At 55.5% G+C, this 20,362-nt stretch overlaps 1 protein-coding gene and 1 long non-coding RNA gene across 5 annotated transcripts; one reads left to right on the forward strand and one right to left on the reverse strand.

Moving 5' to 3' along the window:
* Positions 1 to 2,153: 2,153 nt before the first annotated feature.
* LOC131383185 (uncharacterized) lies at positions 2,154 to 6,070 on the reverse strand. Its single transcript, XR_009213003.1, has 3 exons — positions 5,825 to 6,070; positions 4,870 to 5,036; positions 2,154 to 3,706 (listed from the first exon to the last, which is right to left on the reverse strand). It is a non-coding gene; the product is annotated as an uncharacterized LOC131383185 (long non-coding RNA).
* A 1,258-nt stretch (positions 6,071 to 7,328) lies between these two features.
* On the forward strand, positions 7,329 to 20,016 carry LOC116466522 (coagulation factor VII). Of its 4 annotated transcripts, none has more exons than XM_032149205.2 (9): positions 7,329 to 7,444; positions 8,488 to 8,554; positions 10,506 to 10,666; positions 13,312 to 13,336; positions 13,410 to 13,523; positions 15,252 to 15,392; positions 16,369 to 16,478; positions 17,076 to 17,199; positions 17,829 to 20,016. In XM_032149205.2, exons 1-9 carry the CDS (start codon positions 7,343 to 7,345, stop codon positions 18,422 to 18,424), a joined length of 1,440 nt encoding a protein of 479 aa, XP_032005096.1. In that variant the 5' UTR covers positions 7,329 to 7,342; the 3' UTR covers positions 18,425 to 20,016. The 4 variants fall into 4 exon arrangements, with proteins under 4 accessions (XP_032005096.1, XP_032005098.1, XP_032005099.1 ...); XM_032149206.2 differs by having other exon boundaries at positions 7,366 to 7,441; positions 8,468 to 8,554; positions 17,829 to 19,358; XM_032149207.2 differs by lacking the exon at positions 8,488 to 8,554 and having other exon boundaries at positions 7,330 to 7,444.
* The last annotated feature ends 346 nt before the right edge of the window (positions 20,017 to 20,362 follow it).

The following is a 20,362-nucleotide window of genomic DNA, read 5'->3' on the forward strand; positions in this document are numbered from 1 at the left end:
TCTGCCTTTGTCCGTCAAGACACAGAACGTCTCAGCAGTTGGGGTTTCCAGGGCTGCAGTGCACTGTGCTTGCACATGGCAAGTCATTGTTGAGACGGAAAAGAAGCCGGCAGTGAGCAGGGCCCAGCGTGCGGCTCAGGCACCGAGCAGCCCCTTTGCTTTCTTCTGTCAGACAGCGATGATGACAAAATAGCAACAAGGTTGTGCGTGTCAGAAATGCAAAGGCAGCAGAGAAAGCGTAGAGGAACCGTTACAGAATCACAACGCAGCCAACACGCTCCAGACCAGAAAAGGGAGCATAAAGAAAGGGTATTGATCCAATAGAAGAAGGGAAGGGTGGAGAAAGGGGAAAGCATGGTTAACAGGAAACAACATGTGACGGAAGAGACAGCCCAGATGTGTCTGACTCACAGCAGATGTGATCATGTTACGCTGGCCTCCTGGAAGAGCATCGGATCAGACGTGACAAGTCACTGCTTAGAGACCATCAAGCAAAATTATATATAGATTGAAGATTTAAAATAAAAGAAGACAGAACAGACAAACACTAACCATAAGAAAGCTGGTGTCGCAGTATCGATGACCTGAAATGGAATTTAGGACAGTTCATAGAGTAAAGCGGGCTGCATAGCAATCAGGAACTCACAAGCCACTGACTAGAAAGCTCAAAACACAGCAAAGTTGGCAGTCGGCAGACAGCAGTGTTGACTGTCACGAAAAGTGATCCCTGTTTGTCCCTAAACAGAGAAATCTGCATTATTTTCCAGCACACATGGAGCACAAAAAAATATTTACAAAACAATGGGAAGATCATTGAAACAGTGTTTGGCAATTTAAAAGCTTGTTTCTAACTCATGGGATGCGGGGAGTCTGCTCTCTAGAACTGGACAGAGTGCACAGAGCCACGAGAGGGAACAGCCGTGGCCAGCTCAGATTGGCGTCGACAGCTCAGTGGTGTCTGATTTTATACATGACAAAATAAACGAGTTAACCATTTAAGCCAAAAAATAAGACCAGCGTAACCCAAAGAAAGTATTTAAATACTTCTGTCAATTAGACAATTCAGAAAAGAGAATAACAAAATCAAAAGCAAAACTCAAACTTTGTATCTGAAAAATCTAATAAAACTGACTAATTTATAGAAAACCTAAGAAACTCCATATCAAATAAAAAATTTTAAGTATGAGAGAACCATTATGAACAACTTTCTGCCAATATATCTGAAAACAGATAAATAGGATTTAATTGTTAGAATTGGTCAAGAAGAAATAAAATACTTGGGTTGATGAATAACAATTACAGAAATTGCATTGTAGTTAAAAAAAAAAATTACCCCAAACAGATACCAGATCTAGGTGATTTTATAAGCATACAAAAATATTTATAAAAAACTATTTAAAAGAATATAACAAGAGAAAGCAACTCAATAAAGTTATGAATCAAATTTAACCTTGGCACCCAAACCTGACAAAGATTATGCAAGAAAAAAATCAGCTGGGCCAGGTGGCTCACACCTGTACTTCCAGTACTTTGGGAGGCTGAGGCAGGAGAATTGTCTGAGACCAGGAGTTTGAGACCAGCCTGGGCAACATTGCAAGACCCCATCTCTACATGAAATTTAAAAATTAGCTGGGCATGGTGGCACACACCTGTAGTCCCAGCTACTTGGGAAGCTGAGACCTTACAAGTGAGCCCAGGAGTCCAAGGCTGCAGCGAGCTATGATGATCAATGCCACTGCACTCCAGCCTGGGCAACAGAGCAAGACCCTGTCTCTCAAAATCAACCAAACAAAAAGATAATGTAAGAAAAAATAAAATTATGAAGATGAATGCAAAAATTCCAAAGGAAATATAATTAAATAAAACCCAATTGTATGTTATAAATAAAGGTAATACGTTCTAAGCAAGTAAATTCATCCCAGGAATGCAAGGGGTAGTATGTTAATTGGCTATAATTTGCCATATTAACGAAGTGAAGGGTAAAATCACCAGCTTAACAAATGCAAAACAATAATTCAATTTTTATTCAACATGTACTTGTCATGTTAGGTCAATTAGGAGTAGAATAAAATTTCTTTAACTAAATAAAGTATATCTAACAAAGTCTTTGCAGCAAATTTTTTTTTTTTTTTTTTTTTTTTTAGACAGAGTCTCGCTCTTTCGCCCAGGCTGGAGTGCAGTGGCGTGATCTTGGCTCACTGCAAGCTCCGCCTCCCGGGTTCACACCATTCTCCTGCCTCAGCCTCCCGAGGAGCTGGGACTACAGGTGTCCGCCACCACACCCGTCTAATTGTTTGTATTTTTAGTAGAGACAGGGTTTCACTTCGTTAGCCAGGATGGTCTCAATCTCCTGACCTCATGATCTGCCACCTCAGCCTCCCAAAGTGCTGGGATTACAGGCGTGAGCCACCGCACCCACCTGCAGCAAAAATTTTAAGTACTGAAATCCTTTAGAACCATCCCCATTGGCAGCAGAACTGAACAGGGACCCCACTACTCCCCAGTGCGATTTAGCAGCAGTACTAGTGATTACCACAACAAAGAAAAAGGAAACAAGGCCGGCGCCATGGCTCACGCCTGTAATTCCAGCACTTTGGGAGGCCGAGGCGGCAGATCACGAGGTCAGGAGATCAAGACCATCCTGGCTAACATGGAAAAACCCCATCTCTACTAAAAATACAAAATTAGCCGGGCGTGGTGGTGCATGCTTGTAATCCCAGCTACTCAGGAGGCTGAGACGGGAGAATCGCCTGATCCCGGGAGGCAGAGGTTGCCGTGAGCCGAGATGTCACCATTGCACTCCAGCCTGGGCAACAAGAGCGAAACTCCATCTCAAAAAAAAATAAAAGAAAAAGGAAACAAGCCATGCTAATTGAAAAATAACTTTTCATATCTAGAAAATCCAGGTGAATTCATAAACTATTGAAACTAAGAAGTCCACAAGATCAACCCACAAAAAGTTACTAACATTCCTAGCAATGACAATACTATTTTAACAGCAATCTAAATACTAATATAAATGTAACAAAAGTTTTGGACAAAATCATGAAACATGATAGAAGGTCATAAAAGAAGGCCTAAATGGGAGATTTTTATGGATGGGACAATTCAGTATCACCAAAATGTTAACTCTCCCCCAAGTTAATCTGTGTATTTAATCAAAATCCCAACAGAATTCTTTGTGGAATTAGAAAGTTGATTGTAATAAACACAGAAGATAAAGGTCTGAGTATAGCCGTGGCGATTCGGGGAGCAGAGGCAGGAGGGGGAAGGCTCGCCTCCCAGGCGTCTGGATAGATCATAAACCTGCCATCAGTTGTGACAAGGGGGAGAGAGGCTAAACCAGTCGAGCAGAATTCAGATTCCCAGGCAGGGATGTGTGCAGGGACGTGGCTTGTCCTGGGGCTGGTCAATCTTTGGCACGGAATGGCCTCTTCAGGAACGGGTGTTATTGGGACAGCTGCGTTTCCATGTGGATGATGGTGTAAAAGTATAGCCCCCCCCAAATTTAAGATTAAAACATTAAGATTATTATGAGGAGACACAGAATATTCTTATTGCCTAGGGCAAGGATAGATTTCTTACAAAAGACAAGCTACACTTTAAGAGATGGGCAAAAAGATAAGATGGACAATCTGAGCACATTCCATGGTGAATTTCTCTCCACGCTAAGACCCCGGACAAGGGTGAAAAGCAGGACCAAGGCCTAGAGAAGAAAAATTCTGCTCAAAATCATAACTGTTCAACCTTGCATACATTCTCTCTCTTAAACTGAAAGTTGTTTAGCATCTTACAGCACTGGTGTGATGCCCGGCAGGCCCAAGGGCTCAGCTGCCTCCAGCTGCGGCCCCAAGAAGGCAAAGCACCCAGGTGGGGTGGAGGGAGCAGTCCCCAGCTCTGATGGCTGACAGTGGTGCCCAGGACCAGCTCCCTTCTCTACACAGACAGCAGAGTTGCGCTTAGCACAGGCTTTTCCTCGCCAGTGCAGACACTGTCAGCCATTGGAACTGGCCTGCAAGACAGCTTGCTCTGGTGGCACCACGGGCACAGGGCACACAGGCATCCGTGCACGCAGCTCCTCTGTCCTCCCATGCCCCGCAACCTCCGTTGCAAGGAAATGCTTGCTTCTAGTGGCACCAAATAGGATTTGGAGCCAGCTGGTGCCCAAGCTCAAATCCTGCTAGCGGCTTCCTGTTTCCCTGGCATACATGCGTCCTGCCGAGATGCATTTGGCACCAGGTGGGATGTGCTCACAGGTTCCCAAAATGAGAACACATAGCAGTTTCCCTGGATGTTTGTTCAATACTATTCCTGGGACCTACCCGCAGATTCCAATTCCTTATGTGTGTGGAAGAGCCTGGAAATCGCGTGTGTGTAGGTGTGTGGCATGTGTGTAGGTGTGTGGCATGTGTATAGGGGTGTGTTTATGTGGTGTGACTTGGGGGTGTGAGTGTGGCATGTGTACGGTGAGTGTGAGTGTGTATGGCGTGAGTTTGGGTTGTGTGAGTGTGGTGCTCATGTACGAGTGTGAGCATGGAGATTCTTTGGTAGGGAAGGAGTCGGGGTCTCCCTCTGTCACCCAGGCTTGAGTGCAGTGGCGCAATCCCAGCTCATTGCAACCTCTGCCTCCCGGGTTCTCTGTCTCCCGAGTAGCTGGGACCACCAGCATGAACCACCAAGCCCAGCTAATTTTTTTATTTTTTGTCTTGCTTTGGTCTTGCTATGTTGCCCAGGTTGGTCTGGAACTCCTTTCCTCAATCGATCCTCAGTCCTCAGCCTCCCAAAGTGCTGGGATTACAGGCATGAGCCACCAACCAAGAGATTCTGATGTCACAGACATCTGACTCACACACTCCCTGGACAGCTCACCTGTGCCCACCACGACAGTCAGGGATGGCTGCAGATGAACAAGGTGTTGACGTGGTTTCTGTAGCCCCTGAACAAGCAACTTGCCTTGAGATGACAACCAAAGTTTTCCTGTGTCCTCCACACTCAAGAGTGACTGTGAGGCAGAGGGGCCCAGCCCTTCCTGCAGGCTGGAATGAGTGGATGGGTGGATCAACAGCGGCTGCCACAGGAGAGAGGGAGGCCTGGCCTGGGAATGGAGCTGTGACCATGCCCTTCCCCAGGGTGGGGGCTGAAGGACCTTCCCATCCTAGTGACGGCCACAGCACATCCGAGGGGGCCCCAGAGGAGGTCCCGGGAGTCCTGGGAGAGCCTGGGTTAGTCTCCCGGAAGGGAGGAAGTGGGGTTTTGTGAGAGGGATGGTGCAGCAGCCCCCACACCTGCTGCTCCATGTGGCCAGGTCCAGCCCCAGGCAAGGTTCCAGGCACGCCCCTGGGACAGACGTGGGAGGGAGACCAGCAGGCAGGGCCCCCTCAGGGAGGTATGGAGCAGGTCCCCGGGGCCAGGTGGAGCCCCTCACACCTGTGTCCTCAAAGACCCACACCAGGACAATGGCCATAGGCGGGCACCTGCTGCCGCCCTGGCCAGCAGTGAGACAGGCAGAGAGCCCAGCCAGATAGCCCAGCCAGATAGCCTGGTTCCTGCCCCCTCCCGCCTGCCCACACAGAGAAGGCTGCACGCAGGTGAGGGTCCATCACCGGAAGAGCTTCACCAGCCCCGAGGCCATGAGCCGCTGAATCTCTCAGGGGTTTTGGCGCCTGAGGTTCCCCAGGTCATTCTGCTGCCCAGAGAGGGTTGAGGACCTCTGACCTGGAACCCCAAAGAGGAAGGGTACCCCAAGACCAGCCAGCCATCTACTCTCAGGTGGGAAAGGGGTGGGGTTTAGATATGGCCCCTCCCCTCCACGTCCTGAAATTACCTTGGGCTGTGCTGGCCGAGAGCCGCGGGGACCAGATTTGAGCCGGACGTGAGCTTTATTCCAGACCGAGCAGCTACTTTGTAAGAGATCTCCCCGGGATCGATATCATGGAGGGGCACAGAGGGGCTTCAGCTGCGCTGGGTGGGAGAGAAAACATGCCCTGTCGGCCCCTCAGCAAGTGCTCTGCTCCCTGGACTGAGACGCAGATTAGCAGCAAGCAGGGAGGCTTCGGGGATGCTGGGGGCTGCTTTGAAAGGCACCCCTGAGCTAAGACTTGGCTGGTGGGAAGGAATCACCTCCCTCCCTCCAGCCGTAAGAAGAACTGGACATCAGCTTCCAAAGAAGTCATCAGCAATGCAACTGTTCACACTGAGGATACTCCCTGCTTGAGGGGTCAGCCAGGCCTGCTGGGCAACCTAGGAGGCTTGGATGACCGTCTACCCCAGTGTTTTGGGGATGGAAAGTCCCACATTCTAAGAACCCTCAGTCCCTGGGCAACCTGGGGTGGTTAGTCACCACAGCTTGTGGCTTGGGCCCATGACAGCATGTAGAAATGACGTGGACTGCCGCCAGCCAGGCACAGTGGCTCACGACTGTAATCCCAGCTCTTTGGGAGGCCGAGGCATGTGGATCACCTGAGGTCAGGAGTTCGAAACTAGCCTGGTCAACATGGTGAAACCCCATCTCTGCTAAAATATATATATATATAAATATAAAAATATATATATATATAAATATATATATATATATATAAAAATTAGCCAGGCATGGTGGTGTGCACCTGTGGTCCCAGCTACTCAGGAGGCTGAGGCACAAGAATCACTTGAACCCGGGAGGTGGAGGTTGCGGTGAGGTTGCACCAGTGCACTCTCCAGCCTGACAACAGAGCAAGACTCTGTCTCAAACAAACAAAACAAAACAAACAAAAAGACGTAAGACGTGGACCGCTGGAGAATGAGGGTGCTGCCTGCAGTCAAAACAGAGTGGGAGTGCCCAGCTCAGGGCCAGAATGATCCTATTCCCGGCACTTCTCAGTGAGGCTCTGTGGCTCACCTAGGAAACCAGCCTCCCTTGCAGGCAGCGGCCTGGCTGGCCTGGTCTCCTGGAGGCTCTCTCAAATACTTACATCCACACCCAAGATATGCTCTTGAGATTTGACTCGCATTATTGCTATGGGACAAGTTTTCATCTGCAGTTTAAATCTGTTTCGCAGCTTACATTCCTACGTCCTAGGGGTTTGGAATTCTAGATCATATTTGAAGTGTTGGTGCCACACACACACCTTAACACCTGCACACTGACAACAAAACCATCCACTTTGCAGCACAGCTGGGATCGCCTGACCTTTCTCCTGTCCTCCCCGCTTGAGCTCAGTGGCTGGGCAGCAGGGGATGCATGGCCACTGGCCAGCCAGTTGCAGCTCTTAGCTGGGGTGTCAGAGGACGCCTCTGTCCTCCCCTCCCCCATCCCTCTGTGGCCCTTGGAGGCAGAGAACTTTGCCCGCCAGTCCCATGGGGAATGTCAACAGGCAGGGGCAGCACTGCAGAGATTTCATCATGGTCTCCCCGGCTCTCAGGCTCCTCTGCCTTCTGCTTGGGCTTCAGAGCTGTCTGGCTGCAGGTGCGTCCGGGGAGGTTTTCCCCATAAACTTGGTGGAAGGGCAGTGGGCAAATCCAGGAGCCAGCCCGGGCTTCCCAAACCCCACCCTTGCTCTGGACACCCCCATCTGCCAGGAGGGCTTTCTGGCAGCTCCTGTTCAATTTCTTTCCTTCTAGAAACCAGCATCCAGGCACAGGAGGGGAGGCCCTTCTTGGTGGCCCAGGCTTTGGCGGGATTATTTTTCAAAGAACTTTAGGAGTGGGTGGTGCTTTCCTGGCCCCCATGGGCCCCTGCCTGTGAGGTCAGACAAGCACAGGGAGTCTAGGGCCTCTCAGAGTGCGGGAAGTGCTCACAGGGTGCTCCCAGACTGGGGAGCACAAGTAGGGGAGGTGTGTGGGGGATGGCGCCTGGGGCATGGGGGATGGGGTGTGGGAAACGGCATGTGGGGCGTGGGGGATGGGGTGTGGAGTATTGGGGGTGGGGACAGCGCGTGGGGTGTGGGGGATGGGCCATGGGGGTGGGGCCTGGGAAACGGCATGTGGGGTATGAGGGATGGGGCATGGGGTGTAGGGGTGAGGTGTGGGAAAGTGTGTGGGGTATGGGGGAAGGGACGTGGGAAACGGCATGTGGGGTGCAGGGGATGGGGCATGGAGGTGTGGGGGATGGGGTGTGTGGGGTGTGGGGGATGGGGCATGGAAAGGGTGTGTAGGGTGTAAGGATGGGGTGAGGAGATGGCGTGGAGGATGGGGCATGGGGATGGCAGGTGGGGCATGGGGATGGCGAGTGGGGGGTGGGCGTGGGGATGGTGACTGTGGGGTAGGGATGGCAAGTGGGGGTGGGGCCTGGGAATGGTGAGTGGGGTGTGGGGATGGCAAGTAGGGGGTGTGGCGTGGGGATGGCGAGTGGGGCGTGGGAATGGCGTGTGGGGATGGCAAGTGGGGGGTGGGGATGGCGTGTGGGGATGGCGAGTAGGGGGTGGGCTGTGAGGGACAGTGCCTGGGATGTGGGGCTGCAGCCCTAGCTCACAGCATGGCCTTATGACCCCGGCCACCTTCCTGCCCCAGGCGGGGTCGCTGAGGCCTCAGGAGGAAAAAACACGGGACATACCGTGGAAGCCGGGGCCTCACAGAGGTGAGCAGGGACTGCCAATGGTTTTGCCCTGGGGCCCAGTGGGGGCCAACATCACCTCCTTCGCCTCCCATGGCAAAGAGCCCGCCCTTGGGGTGGCTACTGCAGTGCCCCCCCAAGGAGGGTGTTCCCTGCTGAAGAGGAAGTGACTGCTCCAGCTTGGCCTTCCCTGGGACTGGGGTGCAGGTGATTTTATCTTCTTGGTTCCATTCTGTTCCTTCCAGATAATCGTGTGTTCTTCATCAGGTTTTCCTCAGTTCTTGAGAGGTTTTCTGATGCAAATCTGCTTTCATCCCAGGGCGGTCACTGGCTCTGCTCACACCAGCCTCCAAGGGTGTGGGTGTCCTAGAAGTGTGGGTGTCCCGGGGGGTGTGGGTGTCCCGGGGCTGTGGGTGTCCCGGGGACGTGGGTGTCCCGGGGGGGCGTGGGTGTCCCGGGGGGGCGTGGGTGTCCGGGGGGCGTGGGTGTCCGGGGGTGTGGGTGTCCGGGGGGCGTGGGTGTCCGGGGTTCATGGGTGTCGGGGGGGCGTGGGTGTTGGGGACTGCAGGGACATGGGCCTCCCCTCCCACTCCTGCTGCCCAGGGCACCTCCTGTGAGGACTCGGCGTCCGTGAATTCCCACCTCCTGGAGCCCGATTCTTTGGTGTCCCCACCTGCATCCTCAGCCTCCTTCCAAACCAGACCGGTTCTCTAGGGACGTCGACGTGTGAAACTGATTTTAAAGAAAACAGGCGGTGGCCTTTCTCTTGGCCCCACGTGGCCCAGTAGCGCTCAGTTTCCGTCCCTTCTTCCGCGCTCAGTAACCAATTTAGGCCGCTCCTGCAGAACTCGGGCTCCTGCCCACCGGCCAACAGCGTCCACCTGAGGCCCGTCCTCCTTTTTGTTCGTCCCTCCCGAACGCGCCTCCTGCGGCCTCTCCAGAGCCCCTCCCGCGCGTCCTCTCAGCCCCGCTCGCCTCCTCCCGGGGCCTCCCTCTCCCGCCCGCCCCACAGCCCGTCTCCCCTCGCGGGCTAAGGCAGGTTCAGGCAGCGCGGCCGCCCCGGGGGGGTCACTCCTCACTCCACCACCGCGTGGTGCCCACAGCTCACAGCGCTCCCGGGAAACGGTCCCCTCAGCTGTAGGGCGTCCTGAAGAACGGCCTGCTCGGAGCTGAGCGCACGGGGTTGCCTCGCCCTGGGCGGCTTGGGGTTGCCGTTTTCCCATGGGCAAAGCGGGGGTCCTATTTGCCTACAAGTAACCGTCGGGGTTACGGACAGGCCAGGAGCTGCAGCGGGGGGCTCTGCTCTCAGGACCGGCCCCAGGAGGATCCGCGCGAGGTCTGGAGCTCCGAGGGGTCGCAGGGGACAGAGGGGCCCCAAGCGGAGACAGGGAAGGCGGCAGAAGCCCAGGACCGCCAAGAGCTGGCGAGGAAGCCTGGGGCTCGCTGTCGGGGGAGCCGGGCAGGGGCCGCGCCTCGGACTAGGACGGAGGCCTGGGGAAGGCAGATCTGGCCGCCGGAGACGCGGTGCGGGTGGAGACGAGGGATTTGGATTTCCGCGGGCGGCTGTGCAGGGCCAGGGCGGCGTTGGCGCGCGGTTCACGTGGGCCCCAGGGGGGTGCCCAGCACCCGGGCCGCGCCGCCTTCTCCTTGTCGGCATCAACCCCCAGCCTCACATTTACGCGGCGGCGCCCGCAGCCCCCTTCGGCCCAGCCTCCGCGCGTGCCCCTGAGCGCGCCCTCGGGATCAGCTCCTGGAAGCAGAGAGGCCGGGCCGGGAAGGATGAGCGAGAGGGGTGACTGCCCTGGGGGCACGGCAGGGAGGACGTCCAGCCAAGCCTGCGAGCAGCGCCGCTCCCCTCCTCCAGGACAGGCGGGAACCTGCGATGCCCCCGCTGCGTGGGGCGGGGCCGTGGGACGGTCTCCGAGGCACGGGGCAGGGCAAGCGGTGAGCATTTCACGGAACTCGCATTTCTCAGTCTTCATAACCCAGGAGGAAGCCCACGGCGTCCTGCATAGGCGCCGGCGCGCCAACACGTTCCTGGAGGAGCTGCGGCCGGGCTCCCTGGAGAGGGAGTGCAAGGAGGAGCAGTGCTCCTTTGAGGAGGCCCGGGAGATCTTCAAGGACCTGGAGAGGACGGTGAGCCCAGCCTCGGGGCGCCCCGCACCGCTGAGACTGCAGGCGGCGGTGGACCAGGCCGTGTGGGGCCGCCTGCGTCTCTTTGGCTGTGGCTGTGAGCGGCGAACACGCAGCGGCGCCTGCACAGCGCTTCCTGCGGGGGTCGCTTTCCGCCTGGGGTGACTCCGCTTTCCTGGGCGATGCCCCTCCCTCCCCGTTTCCAGGGACGCCCCCCCAGGCACACGCTCCCTTATGCGGCCACATCAGAAAATACGATTTGAAAAGCACACTTAGGGTGTCACCCTTAACTTCCCAAGGGAGTCCCCCCAATACCCTAAGGATCCGGGGCAGCCTGCGCATCACAGACGCGCGCGGCTCGCAGAAGGGACATGGTGAGAAGCTGACCTGGGGGAGCCCCACGCGGCCCACAGCATGCCACCAGCGGCGCCTCCTCAGGGCACATGTCGGGGAGAAACAACATTTAGGGACCTGGGACTTTCTCCACTTCACACTCACGGGTCACCTCACACTGAAAGATCACCTCAAACAGGATACCTCACACAGGGCACGCTTCACACCACAGGCCACCTCACACAGGACACCTCACACTCAGGGTGCACTTCAAACCCACAGGTCATTACACCTCACACTCACAGGACACCTCACACAAGACACCTCACATGGGGCACACTTCACACTCACGGGTCACCTCACACTCAACACTTCACACAGATCACCTCACTCAGAGGACACCTCACACAGGGTACACTTCACACCCAGGACACCTCACACCCAGGGTGCACATCAAACTCAGGTCATTTCACCTCACACTCACAGATCACCTCACTCTCACAGGACACTTCGGACAGGGCACACTTCACACTCACAGGTCACCTCACACTGGTCACCTCACACTGGTCACCTCACACAGGTTATGTCAAACTCACAGGTCCCCTCACACAGGACACCTCACACAGTGCACTCTTCTCACAGGTCCCCTCACACAGGTCACCTCACACTCACAGGGTGCACTTCACACTCATGGGTCCCCTAGCACAGGATACCTCATACTCATCACCTCACACACGTTATATCAAACTCTCAGGTCCCCTCACACAGGACATCTCACACAGTCACCTCTCACAGGACATTTCACACAGGGCACACTTCACACTCACAGGTCACCTCACACAGGGCACACGACTCTCACAGGTCACCACACCTCACACTCACAGATCAGCTCACATAGATCACCTCACTCTCACACGACATCCATCACACTCACAGGTCACGTCACACTCATAGGATACCCCACCCACAGGTCACCTCACACAAATCACCTCGCTCACACAGATCACCTCACACACAGGGCACACTTCACTCTCACAGGTCACACCTCACACAGATCACCTCTTACAGGACACTTCACACAGGGCACACTTCATTCTCACAGGCCCCCTCACACAGGACACCTCACACTCACAGATCACCTCACTCTTACAGGACACCTCACACTCACAGATCACCTCACTCTTACAGGACACCTCACACTCACAGATCACCTCACTCTTACAGGACACCTCACACTCACAGGTCACCTCACGCTTACAGGACACCTCACACTCACAGGTCACCTCACGCTTACAGGACACCTCACACTCACAGATCGTCTCACTCTTACAGGACACCTCACACTCACAGATCACCTCACTCTTACAGGACACCTCACACAGATCATCTTACTCTCTCAGGACACCTCACACAGGGCACACTTCACTCTCACAGGTCACCATACCTCACACAGATCACCTCATACTGACAGACCACTTCATTCTCACAGGATACCTCACACTCAGGGCACCCTTCACACTCACAGGTCACCACACCTCACACAGATCATCTCATTCTCACAGGACACCTCACTCTCACAGGTCACCTCACACTCAGATTATCTCACACTCACAGGTCGCCACACCTCACACTGATAGGATCTCTCACACAGGATGCCTCACAGTCACAGAGAAACACATCTCATATGCACAAGACACCTCACACTCACAGGACACGTCATGCTCAAGGAAGCCTCACACTCACAGGAGGTCCAGCTGTCTGAGGCAAAGGCTAACATGACCCTTTCCAGGCAAATTGAGGATGGTCATGCCTAGCATTTTTATACACCTAGTTTTCAAAGCATTTCTCATCTGTTGTATTCTCTCAGCACCCTGTGCGTTTAAGTTCAGGTGGCCAACAGTTTCTTCAGCACTTTTTTCTGTGGAGTGCTTTTGCTGTTTGTGGAATATTTTGCATCTGCTACTGCACCCTCTCCCCGTATGTGTGGCCACCCTGTCAGAGGTGGAGCTGTGGCTCAGAGCCTGTGTACCTCGTCCCAGGTCCACAGCTCAGCGACAGAAGAGTCAGGGCTGAACCTCGGGTGTTCTGACTTGGGAGCAGGAAATGTGTGGTCACCCATAGTTCCAGATGTCCCGGGGAGGGGCCAAGATGAGAAGAAACCTACCTCAGCTCCAGAGCGAAGTCTGGCCTCCTGAGCCCGCCCCGCCAGGCCCAGGTCCAAGTCCCCCACCCCCAGTTCACGGTTTGTCCAGTGCTTCCCGTTGGGTGCTGTGGTGAAGGTGCATCTCACGAGGCTTTCTCTCTTGCTCCCTCAGAAGCTGTTCTGGATTTCTTACAGTGGTGAGTGGATGATCGCCACCAATCCTGCCTGCAACCCTTCTCCTCAGCGTACTGACACCAGCCCACTCCACAGATGGGGACCAGTGTGCCTCAAGTCCATGCCAGAATGGGGGCTCCTGCAAGGACCAGCTCCAGTCCTATATCTGCTTCTGCCTCCCTGCCTTCGAGGGCCGGAACTGTGAGACGTGTAAGGCCGCGCTTTGGGTCCCATATTTGCAGAGGGCCCTGGGGAGCTGGTGGAGGTGGCCTGGCCGACCAGGCTGCAGGGTGCACAACCTGGTGGGGCGTGTGGACCGGGCATTCTGGGCTCAGCCCCAGTTGGAAGTTGGTCTAGGTGACCTTGAAGTCTCTTCCAGTCTGAGGTCTTTGACAGGAACCCAGGGTTCTAATTCTCAGACTCAGTGGCCCCTTGGGCTCCCGGCCCTGGGCAATTCTCAGCCCTCGAGATGGCCCAGCTGAGAGTCCCTGTGTCCCTGTCCCACTTCCACATCCCACGACACAGGACCGCTTGGTAAACTTCCCCTTCTCTACTTTCCATTACAGAGGTTTGAGGGTTGTTGTTTTTTTTTTTTACCATCCGAATATTAAATTATCACAAAGTTTGAGGCCCCCAACCTCCCTTGGGTTCAGTAATTCACTAGAAGGACTCATAGAACCCACTGGAGTGGATACACTCACAGTTACCATTTATTACAGCAAAGCATGCAGGCTTAAGTCTGCAGAGGGATCAGGCACAAGCTTCCCATTGTCCTCTCCCTGTGGGGTCATGTGGACAGTTCTTAATTCTCCCAGAATGACGTGTGACGAGACGTGGGGAAGTACTGCCAACTTGGGAAGCTCTACGAGCCCCGGTGTCCAGAGGTTTTATCAGGGCTCAATCACACAGACCCAGCTGACCACCCACACGGCTGACCTCAGTCTCAGCCCCTCCAGAGGCTGAGCCGATAGTGCAGCCCAGGCCCCGCCATGCATCACATTGTCAGCTGGACCATCCAGCACGGCTCAAGGCCCAGGTAAACACCAACATTCCCTCAGGCAAGACCTTCCAAGGGCTTAGCGGTCACTTCCGAGGAGCCAAGGCAAAGGCTACCCTTTCTCTGGCACAGCAGTTCATCCTTGACCACCCAAGACCACATTCTTACACTGAATGAGCTCTCCTGTGCCGCAGCCACTTTCTTCTCTAAGCAGAAGAGAGCCCAGCACGGTGGAGGAGGCTGAAGAGAGAGGCTTCCTGGGGGTCATCTGGGTCCAGAACACCTGGGGATCTCTGCTCAGCCCTGGTGCCCAGCAGCCCTGGTGCCCAGCAGCCCTGGTGTACATCCTGCAGGGCAGGCCTTCCCGCCGGAGTCCTGGACTTGCTCAGGGCCACTTCCCTTGCCCACATCAACCAAAGTCGGGCTGCTGGTTCTGCTTCTTCTGTCTGAGCCCATGACCAGAGCTGGGACTAACTGTCCCCAAGTGGGCTCACGGTGGTACAAGGCCAGCTTGGAAAACTGTCTCAGCTCTCTGGTCCTCTCGACAGTTGGGTCTCTGACTGGAAGTCCCTTGGACACTTTTACCGTCTCCATAGGGGCTTTCACTTTCCCCCAGGCTCCCCTCAGGCTCCCATCAGCTGCTCGGAAGAGTGGTCACCCTGGAGGCCACTGCCCACCAGCCAGGCACCCCCCAAATGCAACTGCAGCCAGCGCTGCCGCCCCCTGGCAAGGCTGTTCAGACATGTGGCTCCTCTGATCCACGCCTTGTCCTTTGGGTCAGTCCACAGAGCAGGTGGTGCCAAGCTCAGGATCTGTCATCCACAGCTCAGTGCCACCTTCCAGGCAGAACACTGCTGCTGACCCAGAGCATGGCCACCCCCGGGGCTGGCTCTCGCTGACCCCCAGAAGCCCCTCTCAGGGTGTCCCCTTCCTGTCCCCAGACAAGGACGACCAGCTGATCTGCATGAACGAGAACGGCGGCTGTGAGCAGTACTGCAGTGACCACACGGGTGCCAAGCGCTCCTGTCGGTGCCACGAGGGGTACTCTCTGCTGGCAGACGGGGTGTCCTGCACACCCACAGGTGACCAGGCTTCGTGTCCCAGTCCCAGATGACACCAGTCCCCGTCCCACTACAGATTATCTTACTGGACAGAAGGTGGGTGGGGGTGGCTTCACATCTACTGAGCACCGATTACGTGCTGACCAACTGTGAGTCGGGATCTGGGCACCAAGGGTGGCACAGGCCAGAGCGACAGTGACTAGGATGGGCACTCTGGGGGCAGTCCCTGAAAGGCCTCAGGCCCCCTGCCCATTCTAGGCAGACCAGGGGAGCCAAGCAAGGCACTATCTCACATCCAACTCCCACTCGCAGGACCTCCGCCAGGGTTCATGAATCTCCTTAGGCACAGCCAATGTCTGTACTGACTGCTGCCCACTCTGCATTCCAAAACTTGTAAAGGCTCCTGGGAAAATGGGATGTTTCTCCAAACCAGCCTGGAACGAATGGGCTGCACTTCCAAAAGCAGGGACACCCCACGCCCACTGTGTCTCAAAGAGGTGGCCGTGCCCACCCTGGCCACACAGCCTGGGACTCAGCCCGCCACCTCCTCGGGTTTTCTTTCTGGCCCAAGACCTTGATTGGAGCAGATCAAAACTAAGCATGGGATCGAAACAACACAGTTGTTTGTGACATTGATTCATCTTTAGGTAGAATTTCATTCACCTTTTACTAAAGTCAAGCAACACATCTTCCCCCTGAAAAGTGAGCAGAGGGCGGTTTTAAGACGTAAGCCCTCCGTTTCCTCCAAAACCAGCCCTGACCGTTGTCTCCTCAGCCAGCCACTTCCGCAAGGGCCTCTCATGGCCCGGCCCCACCAGTCAGGCCCAGCCGAGGCCCTGCCTTCCACCACCCCTGGGCCCTGGGAGCTCCTGCTCCTGGGGGCCTCCCATAGCCTCGGCCTCAAGACCTCTCAGAGGATGGGCGTTTCTGAATCTTGCCTAGTGGCACCTTCATCCCTCACAAATCTCTGCATCTTTCTGACTTTTGTTTTACACAGTTGAATATCCATGTGGAAAAATACCTATTCTGGAAAAAAGGAATGCCAGCAAACCCCAAGGCCGAATTGTGGGGGGCAGGGTGTGCCCCAAAGGGGAGTGTCCATGGCAGGTAAGGCTTCCCCTCACTTCAGGATTCCAAGCCCTGAGGGTCTTGGAGCCTTTTGAATGTGAACGACAGTTCTGGAAGGGAAAATGGGCAGGTCAGCCCCAAGCCCACCAGGCTCCAAGTCAGCCCACCTAGCACCTCCAGCTCACTGCACCCCCATGCTTTTAGTGGGGCAAGGATGGAGAAAAGAAAATGACACTCACTGAGGGTCTACCCTGTGCAGAGAACCCTGCGAGATGCCCCACCCGAGTTGTCACGTCGTCCTCACTGTTACTCTTTGAGGTGGGACCTTTGCCTGATCTTTGCAAAATCAGGAGCGTTGGATCAAAGCTATGTGAAGATCCTGTGAGGTGAACAGTGAAATCTCACAGTGACATTTGTATTCTTTGGCCGTGCCCAAGAGCACGTCTCGGCTAGAGAGGGGCACAGCCTCCCAGAGCCAGGTCTGAGCAGCTTTGCCTGGGAGGGATCTGCAAAGACCCCAGGATTTCAGAAACAAATTGTGCAATGCCAGAGGTCCCTTTGCATGCCCGGGAGGGCGAGTCATCAGAGAAACAATGACAGCAATGTGACTTCCACACCTCCTGTCCCCCCGCCCAGGTCCTGTTGTTGGTGAATGGAGCTCAGTTGTGTGGGGGGACCCTGATAAACACCATCTGGGTGGTCTCCGCGGCCCACTGTTTCGACAAAATCAAGAGCTGGAGGAACCTGATCGCGGTGCTGGGTAGGTACCACTGTCCCCTGTCTGACCGCAGCTCTCAAGTGTCTCAGGGGCCGTGGCTCTGGGCTTCGTGCTGTCACTTCCACAGACAGACAGATGTCTCCAAAAGGGGAGCGATCATGCTGGGCACGACTGCTGTGGCCACCGTGCTCTCAGCCACTTTCCCATGCCCAAATAAAACGGTAAAAGACTGGGGGTTATGCCCATCCTGCCTCAGTTGACCAAGAGCCCAGAAAAGGTTGCGATGCCCAGGGCCTCATGGGACCATCAGGTGGCAGGGGTTCTGCTCACTGGGTTTATGGGTGAGATGAGCACTCCCAGGAGGGCCACTGGGCCGGGAAGAACTGTGGAGAATTGGGGCACGCCCTGTCCCCCCAGCTGCCAGGGTGCAGCACCCCTTCCCCACCTCAACACCCAGGCCCCAGATTCACCCCAGTTCACACGTCCCCACACAAGCCACAGGCTGCCACCTGGGGCAGGCCAGCCCCACCTTGGGATTGGATGCAGGCCCCCTCCCCCCAAAAGGAGACTGCAGCCCCTGCAGACCTAGAAATGGCCACAGCCCATCCCCATGCACCAGGGGCGAGGCGGCAGGTGGTGGAATGGGCCTGAGGGGGGCTCCTTCCTTCCAGGCGAGCACGACCTCAGCAAGCACGATGGGGACGAGCAGAGCCGGCGGGTGGCGCAGGTCATCATCCCCAGCACGTATGTCCCGGGCACCACCAACCACGACATCGCGCTGCTCCGCCTGCACCGGCCCGTGGTCCTCACTGACCATGTGGTGCCCCTCTGCCTGCCCGAACGGACGTTCTCCGAGAGGACGCTGGCCTTCGTGCGCTTCTCATTGGTCAGCGGCTGGGGTCAGCTGCTGGACCGTGGCGCCACAGCCCTGGAGCTCATGGCCCTCAACGTGCCCCGGCTGATGACCCAGGACTGCCTGCAGCAGTCACAGAAGGTGGGAGACTCCCCGAATATCACGGAGTATATGTTCTGTGCCGGCTACTCGGATGGCAGCAAGGACTCCTGCAAAGGGGACAGTGGAGGCCCACACGCCACCCGCTACCGGGGCACATGGTACCTGACAGGCATCGTCAGCTGGGGCCAGGGCTGCGCGGCCGTGGGCCACTTTGGGGTGTACACCAGGGTCTCCCAGTACATCGAGTGGCTACAAAAGCTCATACGCTCAGAGCCACGCCCAGGTGTTCTCCTGCGAGCCCCATTTCCCTAGCAGCAGCCCTGCCCCGTGGAGAGAAGGCCAACGCTGCGTACAACTGTCCTGGCACCAAATCCCATCAACTCTTCTGCAGTTCATGGGGTAGAGGAGGGCATGGGAGGGAGGGAGAGGTGGGGAGGGAGACAGAAACAGAAACAGAGAAACAGACAGAGAGAGACTGAGGGAGAGATTCTGAGGACATGGAGAGAGACTCGAAGAGACTCCAAGATTCAGAGAAACTAATAGAGACACAGAGATGGAATAGAAAAGATGAGAGGCAGAGGCAGACAGGCGCTGGACAGGGGCAGGGGAGTGCCACGGTTGTCCTGGAGGCAGACATCCCAGCTGAGCCTCCATATCTCCCTTCAGCCAAGCCCACCTGCACGTGATCTGCTGGCCTCAGGCTGCTGCTCTGCCTTCATTGCTGGAGACAGTAGAGGCATGTACACACGTGGATGCACACACACAGAGATATGCACACACACAGATGCACACACAGATGGTCACACAGAGATATGCAAACACACCAATGCACACACACAGAGATATGCATACACACAGATATGCACACACACGGATGCACGCACACAAAGCCAATGCACACACACACCAGTGCACACACACGGATGCACAGAGATATGCACACACCGATGTGCACACACAGATATGCACACACACCAATGCGTGCACACACCGATGCACACACACACACGCACACACCCGGATGCACACACACCGATGCTGACTCCGTGTGTGCTGTCCTCTGAAGGCGGTTGTTTAGCTCTCACTTTTCTCGTTCTTATCCATTATCATCTTCATTTCAGACAGTTCAGAAGCCTCACCATGCATGTTGGTGAATGCCCCAAACTCTCCCCCAAAATGTGTTTCTCCCTACGCTGGGTGCCGGGCTGCACAGACCGTTCCCCACCTGCTTCCCAACTTCACAATAAATGGCTGCGTCTCCTCCACACGCCTGTAGTGCCTGCCACCCACTGGGTTGCCCGTGATTCATTTTCGGAGCCCCCGGTGCTCATCCTCTGAGATGCTCTTTTCTTTCACAATTTTCAGCCTCACTGAAATGAACCCTCACATGGAAGCTATTTTTTAAAAACAAAAGCTCTGTGATAGATGTTTGAGGCTGTAGCTCCCAGGATCCTGTGGAATTGGATGTTCTATCCCTGCCACAGCCCTTGTCAATGATATTTCGCAGAGACCCTGGGAGCACCTGCTCGAGAATCAGGGACACGCACATCACTAAATGCAGGTTCCCAGGCCCTGGCTGCAGTGGGAGGACCTGACAAGCTGCACTCTTGCTGAGTCCCCAGGGTGGTGGGGGAAGAATGAGAAACACATGAACAGAGAAATGGGGAGGTGACAGACACTGCCCCCACTCAGACTCCAGCAAGCACGGCTCAGACAGCGGACTCAATGCCATCCCTGCAGGGCGGTCCCGGGCACCGGTGGCGCTCACAGCAGCAAGGCAGGCACCAGCAACCCACCGCGGGGGCACTCAGGCAGCATCTACTTCAGAGCAGACAGGGTCGGTGAACTACAGCCGTGGGCTGCTTCCAAGCCAGCCTGCTCTTGTAAAGTTTTATGGGAACACACCCATGTTAGTGTCCATGGAGTGGCCGTGGCAGAGACGTCCAGCCAGACAGATCAGCTGACCCGCCAAGCCCAGCATGGTTAGTGTCAGGACCTCTGCCGAAGACGCTTGCTGACCCTGGCCAGACCCCGGTTCCTAATGCCTCCCCATACGGGACGGGAGCCAGTGGCGGGCCCTGATCCAGGTCAGAGCTGGCTCTACTTTCTCTTTTGTCCGAGTGACCGTGCCTCAGTTTCCTCATCTGTAAAACAGGAGCCCACCGTGATGCTTGTGGTGGGATGAGATCAGCGTGGGTGGAACAAGGCCCTGGAAGGGCCCATGCCATCATCATCGACAGCAAAGCCACT

Source organism: Hylobates moloch, unplaced genomic scaffold, assembly GCF_009828535.3.
Source record: "Hylobates moloch isolate HMO894 unplaced genomic scaffold, HMol_V3 SCAFFOLD_4, whole genome shotgun sequence".
Classification (NCBI taxonomy): Eukaryota; Metazoa; Chordata; class Mammalia; order Primates; family Hylobatidae; genus Hylobates; species Hylobates moloch.